Genomic DNA, 16,915 nt, shown 5'->3' on the forward strand with positions numbered 1-16,915 from the left:
TACGGTACAAAGTGCCTTAGACGATAGAAATATAAGATCTGATAATGTTAGTGTCTTGACAAGTAACAGACTGATTTGGAGGAAAATTATAGATAGGAAGTTAGTAATGATGTAATTTTTTTATGTAGTACTATCATATCCTGTGCACCCCTTGAGGATACATGGCAGGAATTTGATGATGATTCAGTACTATCTGCAGGGTGTCCTGGAATGTATCCCCCCATGGTGGTGGTGGGGGGAAACTACTGTATATATAGGGTTCAGTGCTATCTGCAATTTCAGGTATCCACTGAGGGTCTTCGAACGTATCCCCCCACAGATGGGGGGGAGAGGAACTGCTGTATATAATATACCCTAAGTGCCACTACAGTCTTTGTACTTTAACACAAGCTCTACTGCATACAGCTCAGCAGTAAAATTGTTACATTTTCGGAATTTGCTCTTCAAATGGAAGTCCCAAAGCAAACTATGCATGTGCATGCTTGCACATGCATGGTTTATATCTTTGTCATCATAACTTTGGTGATAAGGCAAAATAGTGGTTTAATAATTTATCTAAATAAATGGGATGCCTCCTCAAACCATCACACTACCTTCACCCATAAGTACTATTTGCATATGAGTCTTCTGCAAAAAAAACTATACCAGGCATGCTCTTATCTAGAGAGAGAGAACCAGAAACACATTATTAAACCTCTGATATCCGTGAAAGGGAAACTTATGGTGGAGATGGTTTGGGAAGGCATCTCATTGGATGGATGCATTGACCTCTATGTGCTCCTTAGTGGAACCATGAATGCTGCAACTTAAAGATAAGAGGTCCAGGATCCCTATGTTTATCCATATGTAGGTGCAATAGGGAGACATTTATCCTATAAGATGATAATGCTCATCCTCACTGAGTGGAGCTCATAGGACAACATCCTCAAGAAGATACTATTTATGTATGGATTGGCTAGCCAAATCTCCTGCCTTTATTCCTGCTGAGCAATACTGGGATGCTCCAGGCCAGGGAATGGAAACCTGAGGTCTGTTCACATATTTTGTCAGTTATGTATCTTAATCGTTTACAAATTACACATTCTCAAATGGCATGAATTTTAATTAATTATATTTAAGATTGTTATTTTTAAAGCACAATACTAAAAAAAATCAACCACTATAATCGACCTACTCATTGTTCTATGTATCCATTGTTCAATGGTTAGCACACTATCAACTTGATTCAAAAAAAGAAAAAAAAAGTTTAGTTTTGCATATATGTTGCTATATTGCAGTGCTGTCGTACATATTGTCATTTTATAACAAGCTGAACAAGTAGAAGTTTTTCTTACTCGGTTTAACAACAATTATGTCAAGCGATGACAGTACAAAATAATGAAATTACCGAAGCAAATTATAAAGTAGCATATATACTCAGGAGAAAAGATAAACCATATAGTGATGTGGAAATTATAAAAGAGTGCATTGTTGAAGTTGTAGCATGACTGGATTCAGATAAACTTAATAAATACAAACAACTTCCTCTTTCACAAAGAACTATAAACCAAACAACAACATGAATTAGTTGACAATATTACTGAACAGCTTCAAAAAATTTGCCAAAATGAAGACACTAATTTTTTGATTGTCCTAGATGAGTCCACTGATATTATTGACACAGCACGAGTTTTATTTCACAGTAGTGAACAAATTAATCCAAACAAGCCGAATTTTTGCCAAGGTTTTGGTTTTGTTTCAGTTTGCACTAATTTTGATTTTGTTTTCAGTTTATTGGTTTATTTATTATTGGTTTTAGCTCACTATTTTGATTGAGTGCTACATGTTTTAACTGTTGCTACGATGTTTATTAATAGTGTTGTGTGTTTTTAATAGTGTGAACAAGCTGACATTCATAGCGTTTTATTCCTATTGTATAGCTACAAAATGAATACATCTAAAAGAAAGCATTCAAAAATATGTACTCTTTCTTAGCACAATTTGTCTTTGAGTCCTTGACTCAAAGACAAATTGCCAACGTGTGTGGTATTGGTTTGGATACTGTTATTGCAATTTAAAAACGGTTTAGGGAGACGGATACTATTTTTTACTGACAGAAAAGGAAAATGTGGGAGAAAAAGGAAAACTACACTTACTCAAGATTGTTTATTAGTCAGGAAAAAAAAATTAATCCCAGGCCATCTGCTGTAGACAGAAATAGAAACTTGGTAGCTAGTGGGATTAATGTTTCTGACATGACAGTCCGTCAAAGATTGTTTGAAGTTAGGACTGCAAACAGACCAAAAAAGAAATAGCTGTCGAGAAGGTATGCAGAAAAAGGGTTCCAGTCGACAAAAGTGTACAAAAGATTGGACTGTTGAGAAGTGGAAGAAGGTCATATTCTCAGATGAGAGCCATTTCTTTGTCCGAGGAGTGTGAGTACACACAGCTGAGAAGACCCTCCCACATACCTTCTACAAGCTCCTAAACACCCAGCTAAAAAGATGTTCTGGGGTTGTTATACACATGATGGTCCAGGATCACTTGTGCCTGTTGAGGGTATGATGAAAAGTGACCAATACATAAAAATATTGGAGAAAAGAGTAGTCCCACAGATCTAGAAAGACAAAGAACTCATCTTCCAATAGGATCTCACTAAATGCGACGCTAAAAAAGTGAAAGAGTTCCTTGAAAATCACAACATCCAATTGATTCTGTGACCAGGTAACTCTTCTGACAGTAACTCAAACAAAAATTTGTGGGCCACAGTGAAAAAGAGACTTGGAAATTTAAATTGTGATACAAAGGATAACTTAACACAATCCATTATAAAAGTATGGTTTCGAGATGCAAAAATAAGAAAAAATGTGTTTTATGTTGGTAGAAGTTGGAGTTTAATTTTGCAAAATTCAAATTTTTCTTTAAAATGCGAGTGTTCGGATTAATTTGTTCACTACTGTATATTCAAGTTATAACTGCAGATTTGTCAATGTTATGAGAAGCTACTAACTTTGGATATTCTCATGGGGAGAATACATGGAATACTAATATTTTTAAAGATAAATTTCAGCAAACAAAGTTTGATTTGTGTAATTTAGTAAGTGTATGCACAGATGGTGCTCCTTTAACGAGAAGAAAACATGAAGGATTTGTTGCACTTCTACAAAATGAAATACAAAATTCTAATGAGTCAATTTCATTGCATTGTTTATTATATCAACAGAATATTTGTGCCAAATCTTTCTTTTAAAAGACACATTAAGGGAAGTTGTTGATATTGTTAGCTATATTCGAGCAAATGCTTCAAGGCATTACCAGTTTCACAGCTTGGTTCAAATTGATGAAGAAATTAAGTTTGGATCTTCTCTATCACTCTGAAGTATGCTGGTTGTCACAAGGAAAAGTTATAAGTTTTAGCACTAAGAAAACAAATTACAAATTTTTACATGGAACAAAATAAACCTTGTGAATTTTCTAAAGAGGATTTCTGCAGAAAAGCTGCATTTTTATGCGACTTGTGTCAAATCAAAACAAAACTAGCTAAATGTTTGTCTACAAAGCAAAATTAAATCAATATAAGAAATGCAGAAGAATATTTAAGCATTTAGGAAGCAGTTGATTTTTTTTTAAATTCTTTCCAAACCTGTAGTTTTCCTTAAATGGCAAAGGTAGTTGAAGAACAGTGCACTAATAAAACTTGAAGGAGAATATTAATGAATACAGTGGTGTCTTAGACCGAGGGTCTCAAACTCAAACGCAGCCAGTCAATTAGATGTATATCAGACGTGGGCCGTATTCAGTATTATTCTGTGAACCAAAACATAAACTAAAAAAAGAAAGGATCTAACAAAGACACTTTTGTTGCTGGGCCTTTACGACTTACGTAAACAGTTACACCACCATTTAAATTTTAAATTTATAATCATTTTTATTTTTAAAATTTAAAAATATAACAAGTTTAGAAAATATAAGAAATCCAAATACATTTTATTCATACTTTAAGAAAATTATTTAAATAGATAAAGCTGTCATAAAACATTTAGAAGTCTGAATTTTTTCTGTTTTAATCCTCGTAGGATGTTAGAAACATTGATTTTTAGAAAAAAAATTATTAAGGTCGTGGGCCAGGTACGAAGCCTTCACAGGCCGCCGGTTTGCGACCCCTGTCTTAGACTCATTGATCAAAAAAATATAATGACAGGTTTAAAGATTTTGAAAAACATGCGCTCACACTAAAACTGGTTTTCCAACCACATCTGGTTGATATCTGTAGTGCACCTGAAAATTTACAAATGGAGCTGACTGAGCTCTCAGCAGACAACATTCTGAAATCTCACTAAAATAAGGAAGAATGCTGTCAGGTATCGCAAAATGCTGTCTTGTATTTGGCAAAATGTTAATGATGTGAACCAATGTTTCACACTTAGTTCAATTTAAGTTGTGCTTCAGATCACAAACTCACTTGTAACTAAAGCTAATGTCAACAATGCTGAAACCAAATATCTACTTCTTATCCAGCAATAAGCAATCTCAAATAACTCATTATATCACTTAGTTAAATAAATAAATGTAAAGCTCGCATTCCTAGAATATAATAAAATAAAGTGTTTTATTAACTGTTGAGATTTAGTTTGTAAAACTCCATCCTTGAATTATTAATTTTTATGTAAATAAATAAAACATTTTTGAGAGTTTTAATAGATTTTTGATATTTATATTCCTACTATATGAATTTGACTTTTTAATCCTGCAGAGGTCGCGGTTGAAAAAACTGCAGAGTAGGTCGCGTGTATCTGAGAGATACATTCATTACTAGTATATGCTAAAATGAAATAAAAAAAAAATGTTGCAAATATAATACATGATGTTTTATTTATTTTCAGTTACAATCTAGAAATTATTGAAGAAACAAAAATTTAAAAAAAAAAAAACAACTAAACCAAAACTATACTGACATCGATTATTAAATAACTTAAGGAATTCACAACGTATACTGGAATATAAATTAAAATAAACTTTAATATATACTTCCTATATTTCGGCAACGTCACATTGCCATCTTCATGGGAACATAAGACTAAGACACGTCCATGCAGGCACTTAAACAGCAAATGAGGTTGAAGAGAGAAAACTACTGTTTTTCCTGAAGTCCTGATGGTGCCCTCTAGCAGGCTATATTAGTATTCTTGGCCATTGGGCTGAAGTTTTCATGATGTACATCTCCCAAATTTGCGGCAGTCTCATGCATCCAAATTTGTTGAGGTTTGGCATGTTTTTATAGGGCTGAGACTGATTCTAAGAATAGTCTTTCAAATTTAAATTTGCCGTGGTGTTACCGCAGCAAGTTTAAATCTATTAAAACTCTCAAAAGTGTTTTATTTATTTACATAAAAATTAATAATTCAAGGATGGAATTTTACAAACTAAACATCTCAACAGTTAATAAAACACTTCATTTGAATTTCCTTCAAAACACAATCAATGCTGTGAAATTTGGCTAGGACATTTAAATACTTTGGGAGTTCATAATGGTTTTTATATAACGAAACCTGTGGTGAAATCATAATTAAAAGAAACATGTATTAATCACAGTGAAAATTATGTTACAGAAGTAAAATAAAAACTAATAATTATTTTACGCAATTTTGTATGACAATTTCCCATACTTTATAAATAGTAAGAACGTCGTTGCGGTTTAAATTTGGTCTGTGTAGTAGGGCTTCGGAAAAATCCAAGCCATAGGATCCATTGGGAAAAGTCTAAACTTTTACAAAGATCTTTATATAAACATGAACGTTTATATAAAGAAAGTTCTGAAGCCCTACTACACAGACCAAATTTAAACCGCAACGACGTTCTTACTATTTCTAAAGTATGGGAAATTGTCATATAAAATTGTGTAAAATAATTATTATTAGTTTTTTTTTTTTTTTTTTTTTTTTTACTTCTGCAACATGTTTCGCACATTTAATGAGATTCTATTGTAATCATGCACCCTAACTGTATGTTATTCCTATTATTGTTTAAACTACTGTACTGATGATGTCCTAAGATACTTAGGATGAAATATTTACAATTAAATAATTTTCACTGTGGTTAATTACTTGTGTTTCTTTTAATTAGTTCATAATGGTGTTTACTATAATAAAAGATGGCTATAAAAATACACTGCAGCAAGTTTAAATTTGAAAGACTATTCTTAGAATCAGCCTCAGCTAAAGTTTAATTTAATTTATGTTCCAGTATACGTTGTGAATTCCTTAAGTTATTTAATAATCACGTGCAGCTAACATATAAGCCTTTCTACAAGAATATACTGCATCGGAGTTCGCAGTATCTCTCAGATACAATTGACTATCAAATATCACTTTCGCATTCGACTCTATTATTCTCATCATCGGACTCAAGTAACATTCGTTGAATCTTTTCAGCATTGATGGATTATCCAATCAATATATTTATCCAGCCATTTTGAATGGTAAATAAAAAAAAACAACTACACCAATATTATGCTATGCTGACATCGGAGTTCATGGTATCTCTCAGATACAATTTTACTATCAAATATCACACACCTTTACATAAAACGTGTTAAACCAAAACTGACCACATGAACAGTGCGGAATATCACTCATAATATATGCATGCAGAGCTAGTCATGACCTCCAAGCTATACGCTGGATGTGTGTAAGAATATTTACATTAAACAATTTGTTTGTATCTGTCAGATCAGCCGCAACCTCCACAGAGTTAATTTTACCAAAATTTATTATATATGAAGTGTGTGTGTGTGTGGCCTTCTAGTACCTAAACGTTCCCCACTCTAGGTAGATGTCTTGTTGCTCTCAACCATCTCCCCCCATTTCTCCAAAACCTCATGGTACTTAGGAGAACTTTGCAAGACCAATACCTGTTATTACCAAGTCAGCTCCTGGACACCACATAAACAATATGAAACACTGTTGTGAGCACTGTATGACCACATTCTTTAATGAGCCACTATGACAATCTCAATTTAACCTCGTTTTTGATTATTGTCTTCATGTATCCATTCATTACTGAATTAAACTATTTATATACAATTTTTGTGGGTGATGTTATAGTGGAATATTTGGATTTCCTTCAAAACACAATCAATGCTGTGAAATTTGGCTAGGACATTTAAATAGTTTGGTAGTTCATAATGGTGTTTACTATAGTAAAAGATGGCTATAAAAAAAAATAATAAATAAATAAAAAATTAAAAAACAACTATTTGAATAAACATGGATTAATAAACTGAAATTTTACTCACCCACAAGCATTCGAGGCACTTGAACAGACTCTTCAGCATATTCCAACATATTCCGAGCTTTCTTTACAGCCTCTTGCGTCTTGAAAAGAAATGTTTTTATAATGCAGCAAATGATGATTACACAAAAATTATTGGAGAAAGTTTAAAAACGAGAAATGTTATCAAAAAATGTAAATTATAAACCACAACTACCATATCCCAATAAATGTGCAAATTAATGTCACTTCTAAAAATTAACATATATTCATAACATAACATATATGAAAAATATATTCATTTAAGATATGTTATAAAAAATATAAATAATGGAGAGTGAAAACATTTTCTATAAGAACCCTACATCTACAAGTCTAACAATCTCATTATTATACAACATAACTTCAAATCACCAATCAACAACAACAGCAGAGTTTATATTAAATAGGTACTCTGCTGTTTTTCTTGTCAACTGCAGATGTTGGCAGACTAAGCTACCTATTTTTTTGGGAGAAAAAAATCTGAGTTTCCTGGAGGAAACTCAGATACGCCATCATGAGATTAGACATGGTGATACTGAGTTATAACTATTAAGATAGCCAAATATTCTTTAGACCAGTGCTTCCCAAACTTCTGGATGTCAGGGCTCTCTTTGGAAAAATTAAAATATTTCACGGTCCACCTCGAAAAAAAATCATAATATAGACATATATTATAATATTTATATTCAATACAAAACATACACAGCGAATATTGCAAAAATCAAATGCAAATATTACATTTTTAGCATCTTACATACACCTTTGACATGGCACATTATCTCATATTTTTATATAGATAGTTTTTTTTTATATTAATTTAATAACAATTTAATGTGTTTCAATACTGCTACACAAAAAGTCAATATCAGGTGAAATATTTGAAACTGCAATTCTTAGATTTCTGCTTTGAAATGAAACTTATATGAATAAGCATATATTTACTAACCATATGAGAACAGGTTGAAGATTTGTGGGTTGCAGAAACTAGTTGATAGGCGAAAAAGGGGAGATATGATTGAGACATTCAAATTGCTAAAAGGATTCTATAGGATTAATTCAGATGATATTTTTGAGATCAGGACTGGTGGTGGGAGAACTAGGGGACACCCATGGAAGCTGGGCAAGAGCGTGGTTAGCAGGGGTGTTAGAGCTGGGTTCTTTACTTTTAGAGTGGTAAATGAGTGGAATAAGCTGCCAGAGTCTGTTGTGGGTGCTATGACAGTGAGCGAGTTCAAGGCAAGGTATGATAGATACTGTGAGAATGTTGAACAGCTGTGTGAACATGATGTTTAGGGCCTCCCTCGATGAGTCTAAGGACTCCTGGAGTAGCCCGTGGTAATAATAATAATAATAATAATAATAATAATAATAGATATATTGTTATTGTACATTTGCAGTACAAGCACATGAAATGTAAAACGATTAGTAATAAAGAAAGAATTAAAAACATAAAAGAAATTTAATAACAATTTAATGTGTTTCAATACTGCTACACAAAAAGTCAATATCAGGTGAAATATTTGAAACTGCAATTCTTAGATTTCTGCTTTGAAATGAAACTTATATGAATAAGCATATATTTACTAATATTCATTAAGCGCCGAAATACGCAGGAAGCAAAACTTGTGAATCTGCACCAATGTGTGATTTTTTTTCCATTAAAATATAAAAAATAACAAAAAAGAAATAATAAATAATAAAAATTAAATACGTTTCTTTTAAGATAAAAAAAATCTAAAATTAAATATATTTCTTTTAAAATACTATACTTATTAATATATATATATAAATAATGAAAACAAATTTTAATTTTTTCATTATTTCACGCACCCCCCCCCCCCCCTCATCAAAACCTATGCAGTGCTTCCCAAGTCTAAAGCAGTGCTTTAGACTTGGGAAGTGCTGTATAGTCTTTAGTCTAAAGTGATATCCAAATCTTTAGTCTAAAGCAGCACTTCCCAAACTGTGGGCCGCAGCCCACAGTTTGGGAAGCACTGCTTTAGACTAACCTACCCTACTAAGATCAAAAAAGTATACATAATAAAACTTGCGAAATCAGTAAATGAGATATGTGTCAAAAGTATACACTTGGTGGGGGAACTTTACAGGAAGTAGAGGAGATGAGAAGAAATCTGTGCATAATAATCCATATGAGCGCTTGATCAGACCTCATATGGATTATTGTGCACAGATTTCTTCGGCAGGTTTTCATGGTGACAAGGATATGTTGGAAAGGATCCAGAGAAGATTCACAAAAGTGGTCATTATGGAATGTGCAGTACAAGGACAGATCGAGAGAATGTTGCAAAGCCTCGTGAATAGCAGGAAAGGGGGGGGGGGAATATGATTGAGACACATAAGCTAGTCAGAGGTTGTTATGAGGTTGACATAGAAGTGATTTTTCATAGAATGAGAGAGGGGTAGGAACATGATACCATCACTGGAAACTGTATAAGGAGGGTGTGAGCAGAGGGTACACGACAACTGGGCGACTGTCAACTGCGCAATTCACAATGGGCGACCATCATGTGGGGTGACAGAAACTGACAAATTTTTGCACGTTAAGCAGGCATACGATTTGGCGGAGTTTTTTTGTAAATATTGGTAAAATATATATAAATATGGTTAAGACTTATGAGGTATGAGTTATAAGTTATCTCCACATAATTGGAAAAAAATAAATAAATAAAAAATAAAAAATCCAGACCTAATGACCTAGACTCACCCTGAATTTGGCTCCGATGTTCTAATTCTCGATAAATTAAAAAATTTTATTTTTTCAAAGAATTATATCATATATCAAAATTTCTAGGATCATTTAAGAAAGAGATGGTTAAAAAGAGTCGTTTAAAGTGAGTGGTTAAAAAGAATGATTTAAAAATGAAAAAGTATAATTGCACAATATTAAAATAAAGAAAAAATACAATTTTTTAATTAATTTATTAATATTATTTTGTAATTAACAAACATATTTACACATGTTACATATATACATTAAAACAAAAAAAAGTATATGAAATTTAAAACAAAATTTTCATTTTAAATTTATTAATTCATATTATAGTTATATGCAATACCACATAATATTCTATTATATTTTCCCTATCTTAATTTATAACTTTTTTCAAAATGCTTTGGTCAGCTTCATTGCAATCTACGTTTGTGCTGATAACCTGCTACTGCTCTTTCATAATCAACATCATATTTTTTTTAAATTTTTTGTAGTCCATTTATAAAAAACCATAAATTTGGATGACTTGTGCTGCTGCCAAAGCTCAACTGCAATTTTTGATGATAGGCTTCCCCAAAATTATTTGTCCTATAGCTCCCATTTATTGTTCTTTGGTACACAGACCAAACGTTTAAGGGAAAAATCGGTGGAGCCCTGGTTCTATTATTCCTTAGACGACCTACGTATGTGTTCATAACCTATTCTAAAATTGGTTCAAATTCATTGGATAAACGATTCTCAATTTTAGAAATAGCATTAATAATATCTTGTTCTGGAACGAAAGCAAGCAAAGTGATAATTTTTGAATTTAAAGCGAATTGCGCACTAGAATTGTATCTGGTTAAAAGATTGCATGAAGCTAAATGCTTACGAAGATTTTGTACAAGATGAAAAAAAAGCAACCATTTATGTTAGCTTGTGGAAATACGTAAAGCTTGATGAATGGCAATCTCATAATCAACATTTATATTTTCGGGATCTAGTAAGGGTGATATTTCATGTATCATATAAAATAATTTTGTGTATGTTTCAAGAGTCTTATTAGGTAGTAAACAATACAAAACAGGACCTCCATCCTTTCTAGCCAAAAATAACAAAAATTTGAGCAAAAAGATGGGGAGAAAGTAAAAATGTGCCATTCACAAATAATTCATTCATGCTTTGACTCCACATTACGACTTTCACAACCAAAAATTAATATTCTGATTATGATATAAACTAAAATATTAACTAGCTGACTCATTTTTTGCATGGGAAATTTCAATATAACTTCTCTACGATTTCGTAATTCTACACAATAAAAATAAACTTCGCTATAAGCGAGATTTTTCAAATTTTATGTTAATATTGTTCTTTTAACTCGTTTATCAAAAAATTATTATTTAAATTTACTGAGTAGTAGATCAATAGAATAGCACTGCATATTTGATCTATTATTTTGTCACCCACTTGACCATGTCCCTGAGCAGAGGAATGAGGAGAGGTTATTTGCATACAAAGTGGCTGGTGAGTGGAATGAATTGCCTGAGTGTGTTGTGAATGTAAACACACTGAATCAGTATAAGGCATGGTTGGATGAGTATTATGTGCATTAGCGAGTACCTCCCAAGATGAGTCTCTGACTCCATGGAGGTCAGATGATAATAATAAAAAGCTGCTGTATGTGATTTAACAGATTTTAGAGTGGGAGAATTATAGATGCCAATTGTAATGAACAGTGACCATAGAATTATAAGTAGAAAATACAAGTTAGAGAAACGGAACATCTGTGAGAAAGATTAGAGTACTGGCAACAGACAGATCATTTTAGCAGCGCCTTTCCCAATTTGATTACTTTTACGCTGTTAAAAATAATCTGTAGTTTTAGGTTTTACAACTAAAAGAATTTAAAACACTAAGTATTTAAGGTATTCAAACTCCTCTTAGCCACTTCTAGGCAATAATGTGCTCAAATATAAAATGAAGCAACTTAAATATAAAATGTGAGTACCATGAACCAAAAAAAAAACTTCAAAAAGCAGAGGCTAAAAATTCACATCAAAATCTGAATCACCACTAAACTTGTCAATATAGGTTTATTTTAATATGTTCACTTACAGCTGATGCAAGATGCATCTCTTTGAAGCAAACAAGTCATACCTGGCTTGTTTGCTTCAAACTAAAATGATAGACGAAACAGGTAAAAGGCCATAAAAGCTATATGATGAAAATAGTCATACATAGAGCAACATATTTAAGTTGCAACATGACATATTTCAAGACATAGTAGTATGCTATGACACCAATTAAGTTTTTTTAAAAAGGAGGCCCATATAGCATGACGTTTATCGTATCTACTATCATCTAGAAGAGTAGATGGAGATGCACAGTGTTTGCAGATAAGCAAGTTAAAGAATTAGAAGTGTAGTAGAAAACCTGGTAAATAGTCATGTACAACACACACACACACACACACACACATATATATTTATTTGTTTGCTTGCTGAAAATAACCATATCCACTGTGGATAATGGTATGACAGTACTGGATTCCCCCCCCCCCACACACACACTTCAGCTGTGGTATGGTAAAAAGCTTTAACATGTTACTGAGTGAACATTAGTAGGAAAGTTTTAGGCATTCTTCAAATATAAAAAGAAAGCCATTCTTCAAATTGCCAGTAAAATGATCACATGAAAAATTCAATATACACAATTTCTGTATTTTTGGCAAAGTTCTCGATCTCATCATCATTGGTTGTGGGAATTACTATACTGCATTTATGTTTTCTTTTAAACATCTTTAAAATGTTCTTACATGTGGATTTCTCCAATATCTTTTTGGCCAACATCATAAATGGAACCAAACAGTCACCCTTGTAGATATTTATAAATTAAAGATGCAAGAAATTATATTCGTGGTTTATTTCTTTATCCAAGTGTAAGCAAACAAAGTTTGAATGTGAAGTATTTTCAGGACAGGGAAACTCGTATATAGAGGCTAATGACTTCACATCTTGCCTTATTATCCCATGATGCAAAGCACATATCCTTACATACATGTATAATGCTATGCAAAGGGTCACTACCCAGAATGGTTTTGATCTTTATTGAGTTCTCATCAGTGAGAGCTAGTCATAGAAGTGATACCAAGGTTGAAGTAATGGAGAAATCAGCCTACATATATATATATATATACAAGTTACCAGTTGTGAAGTTGGGAAGGGTCACTACCCAGAACGGTTTCGAGCTTTATTGAGTTCTCTTCAGTGGGAGCCAGAGGTGATACTACGGTTGAAGTAATGCAGAAGAGACCTGAAGAGATCTCAATAAAGGTCGACACCAGTCTGGGTAGTGACCTTTCCCATAATGCATAGCATTATACATGTCTGCTAGGAGATGTGCTTTGCATTATGGTACACTAAGGCAAATGATGTGAAGTCATACCACCTTGACCAGGAGTTTCCCCAGTCCTGAAAATACTTAAGATGCAAACTTTCTTTGCTTACACTTGGATAAAGGATTAAACCAAGTATATAATTTCTTAGTATCTTCAATTTATTGGTACATCAGTCATAAGTATCCATGTGAAATTGCAAACCATTCTATCAAGTAGTTTGTTTTATACAGGCTGTCTGAAGCAAAAGTGTTGTCTGTATCCCTTGAAATGGATAGGATGATAGAGTGCCCATAAAGGTTCATGAACTTCATCCGAAGTTCATAAAAGTTTATGGGCACTCCTCTCCTACGTTTTTGACAATTAAGAAATGGGCTGCTGAGTTTAAACATGGCCATACCAGCCTTCAAGATGATCCACGTGAAGGACGTCCAAAAGTGTAACAACACTAGAAATCATTGATCAAGTGCGTTGATATGGTATTGGATGACCGCCAAGTCAAAGTGCATGAAATTGCTGAGACTGTAGCCATTTCAAAAGAACATGTAGGATATATTTTACATGAAGAATTGCAAATGCAAAAGCTTTGTGCAAGATGGGTGCTGCACTTGCTCACAGTAGATCAAAATCATACTCGCATAAAAATCTCTGAACAGTGCTTGGAGCGATTTAACAAGAATAAAACTGATTTTGTGCCTCGATTTATTACTATGAATGAGACTTGGATTCACCATTACACACCAGAATCCAAACAGTGGACAGAAGCTGGTTGTTCAGCACCAAAGAAGACAAAGTCGATTCCATCAGCAAGAAAGGTCATGGCATTGGTATTTTGGGATGCTAAAGGCATTTTGTTTATTAATTATCTTGAAAAGTGTAAAACAATAACCGGGGAATATTATTCTGATCTTTTCACAAGACTAAAAAAAAAAATAATAATAAAACACCCAGTGTGTGCAGAAGAAAAAAATCATCTTTCATCAGGACAATGCACCTGTCTACAAAGGTGTTTTGGCAATGGGAAAATTAAGGGATCTGCACTGTGAATTGTTGGAACATCCATCCTATTCCCCAGATTTTTTCTCCCTCGACTTCTATCTCTTCCCAAAACTAAAACTCTTCCTTGCTGGTCAGCGTTTTTCTTCGAATCAAGAGATGATTGCAGCTGTAGAGGGATATTTTGCAGATCTTACTGAGAACCACTACAGGGATGGATAATGGTGCTGGAGCATTGCTGGAATAAATGTATTAGTCTTAAGGGAGAAGATGTTGAAAAATAAAAATAATTTTGAAATTATAAATTCGTTTTTTCATTGTCAGACCACCCCCGTAAAGCCTCTGGATGTCATATTGTTTTCAAATCCATGTTCCTTTCTAACCTTCCATAAATGGTATTTTAATTTATTAATTATAAAAATCAAAATTGTCTTCTTTCCACTGCTGACAGGTGGTGGGTATTGTAAAAAAATAACATGTTCCGTTGTAAGTAACGGAATGTCCAACACATTACATAAACGGTTCCAAACATGTAGGGCAAGAGGGCAGCTTAGAATGTAAGTTGTACTCTTTCCAATTGGTAACACATCACTGATTGGATCTCCGATGTTAAAGTACCTCCATTTGATGGTATTGACTTGAAGGCAGTCATATGCAATTCTCCAAGCAAGATCTCTCCTGTTAGGGTACCCTTGGAACTTCATCAAGTTATGAAACAAAATATTGTTTTCCATACCTAACTTTGAAACTTTGCGATGAAAGAGATTAAAGATTTCTTGATATCAAGTTTTACTTTTTTTTAATTGAAAGAATGTCAATTCCAGAGTGTTTTAGCGGTCTTAGAGTTAAGCACAGTGTTGTAGTATTCAGGAACGATCTTAGCTTTTGGACCTGTATAATCATTAACTCCAAACAGGGGAAGATGAAAACCAAAGTAGTATTGGAGAAGGTCTGCACATGTGTATCAATCTGCAATATTTCATGGATTTTAGAAGTTGTATTGCTTAAATAGCAGAATTTTAAGATTGGAAGTTCAAATCCTCCATGCTTCTTTGATAGTTGAAGAAATTCCTTTTTAACTTCTTGGTATCAGTTGGACCAAAATTCCAGAGGTTTACTATATAACTGCTTTTCTTCAGCTTCTGAGATGTCTATAATATTTATTATGTACAACTGAGCAGGAAAGTTTATGGGTTTGAGCACTATGACTTAAGAAGAAAAGGAGAGTGGCCCTATTTTCCAGTCTTCTAACATTTCAAAGTTCTTGGACTGGTAATATTGGGTAAGTAGAGAATGGAATTCCAAGTATGATGAAGGGGGTTCTCTTTAAAGGGTTAGTCCAATAGGAATACCTCCAAGATCCCACTTTCCATAAACTTTTAATTTTGTCTTGTCTTGTCTGCATTAATAATTAATCCACTGCTTTTGCTGAATTTTTCCAAAATACCAAAAAAGATATACAGTAAAACCCCATTTTTACGTTCCCACAATTTATGTCATTTTCTGTTGGTCCCATCTTAAGGCCTATTCTCATGATGTATTGTTTTCCCGCCATTAACAACTTGATGTGGACATTATTTCCCGTGATTTGCGTTTTTTTTTTCTCAGTGGCAATACTGATTTTCGCATCAATTTCAGCGGAAATCTGCGCATTTCTGTTCTCAGGTGGCGTTGCTTTCAACTGTAGTTTCGTTTCCGCCATCACGGTGACTTGCGCGCATGCAGCACTTCTGTAGTGATGAGCAATACCGTGATTTTTCAATCACAGTACGAATTGATATTGCAGAATTTCTGCAACGTAATTTAGCGTGTGAAAGTTGCGGTGGTGGATTATCCATGTTAGTAACATGGAGAAAAAAAGACAGAAAATGTATTTCAGTAGAAGAAAAGATGGCAATTCTGCGACGTGTAAATTGGCATGCCGGAACACGTGTGCATTTAGCATAAGATCTTGGACTCTCCGTGTCCCCTTTGAACATGATAGTAAAAAAACAGGTCAAGCATTGAACTCAATGCAAAGCAATCTGGCGCTAAGTCAAAAAAAAAAAAAAAAAAAAAAAAAAACGAAAAGCAAAAACAATCAACAATTAAAGATTTTTTTAAATAGATAAATGTGAGTACATTGTAAATTCATTTATTTTCAGTTATTAAATTTTGTAATCTAATATGTAGACTCACATACTAGCAGTAAGTCATCTTTTAGCCTTTTTTTAATGTTTTTTTTACATTTCCTGCTATTTGCACTTTTTTCCATCAGTCCCCTGAAAAGTGTAAAAAAGGGATTTTACTGTATATGGAATCATTATCCATCAACGTTCCCACTACATTATTGGCATATGCTAATACCTTATTTTCCTTTATAGCTGAAGGAACTATTATTTCTCACACAGCATATGTATTGTTGACTTCCTGTAAGAAAGGTTCAAGAACCAATGCAAAGAGCAGTGGACTGAGAGGGCAACCTACCTTGACTCCTTTTTGAATTTTTACCAGGTCTGACAAGAAGCCATTAACTAGGAGGA

The 16,915-nt window shown here is 33.3% G+C and overlaps 1 protein-coding gene across 4 annotated transcripts in view; it reads right to left on the reverse strand.

Annotated features, from left to right (window-relative positions):
• LOC150095073 (fragile X messenger ribonucleoprotein 1 homolog B-like) overlaps window positions 1-16,915 on the reverse strand; it is a 467,885-nt gene that overhangs the window by 239,082 nt on the left and 211,888 nt on the right. For all 4 annotated transcript variants that reach the window (XM_090411425.1, XM_090411423.1, XM_090411424.1 and 1 more), the window contains exon 9: window positions 7,274-7,352. In XM_090411425.1, coding sequence (XP_090267551.1) covers window positions 7,274-7,352 — 79 coding nt within the window. The remainder of the gene's footprint in view (window positions 1-7,273; window positions 7,353-16,915) is intronic.

Source organism: Typopeltis vanoorti, chromosome 21 (assembly GCF_054136105.1).
Source record: "Typopeltis vanoorti isolate ZY-2024b chromosome 21, IOZ_Tvanoo_1.0, whole genome shotgun sequence".
NCBI lineage: Eukaryota > Metazoa > Arthropoda > Arachnida > Uropygi > Thelyphonidae > Typopeltis > Typopeltis vanoorti.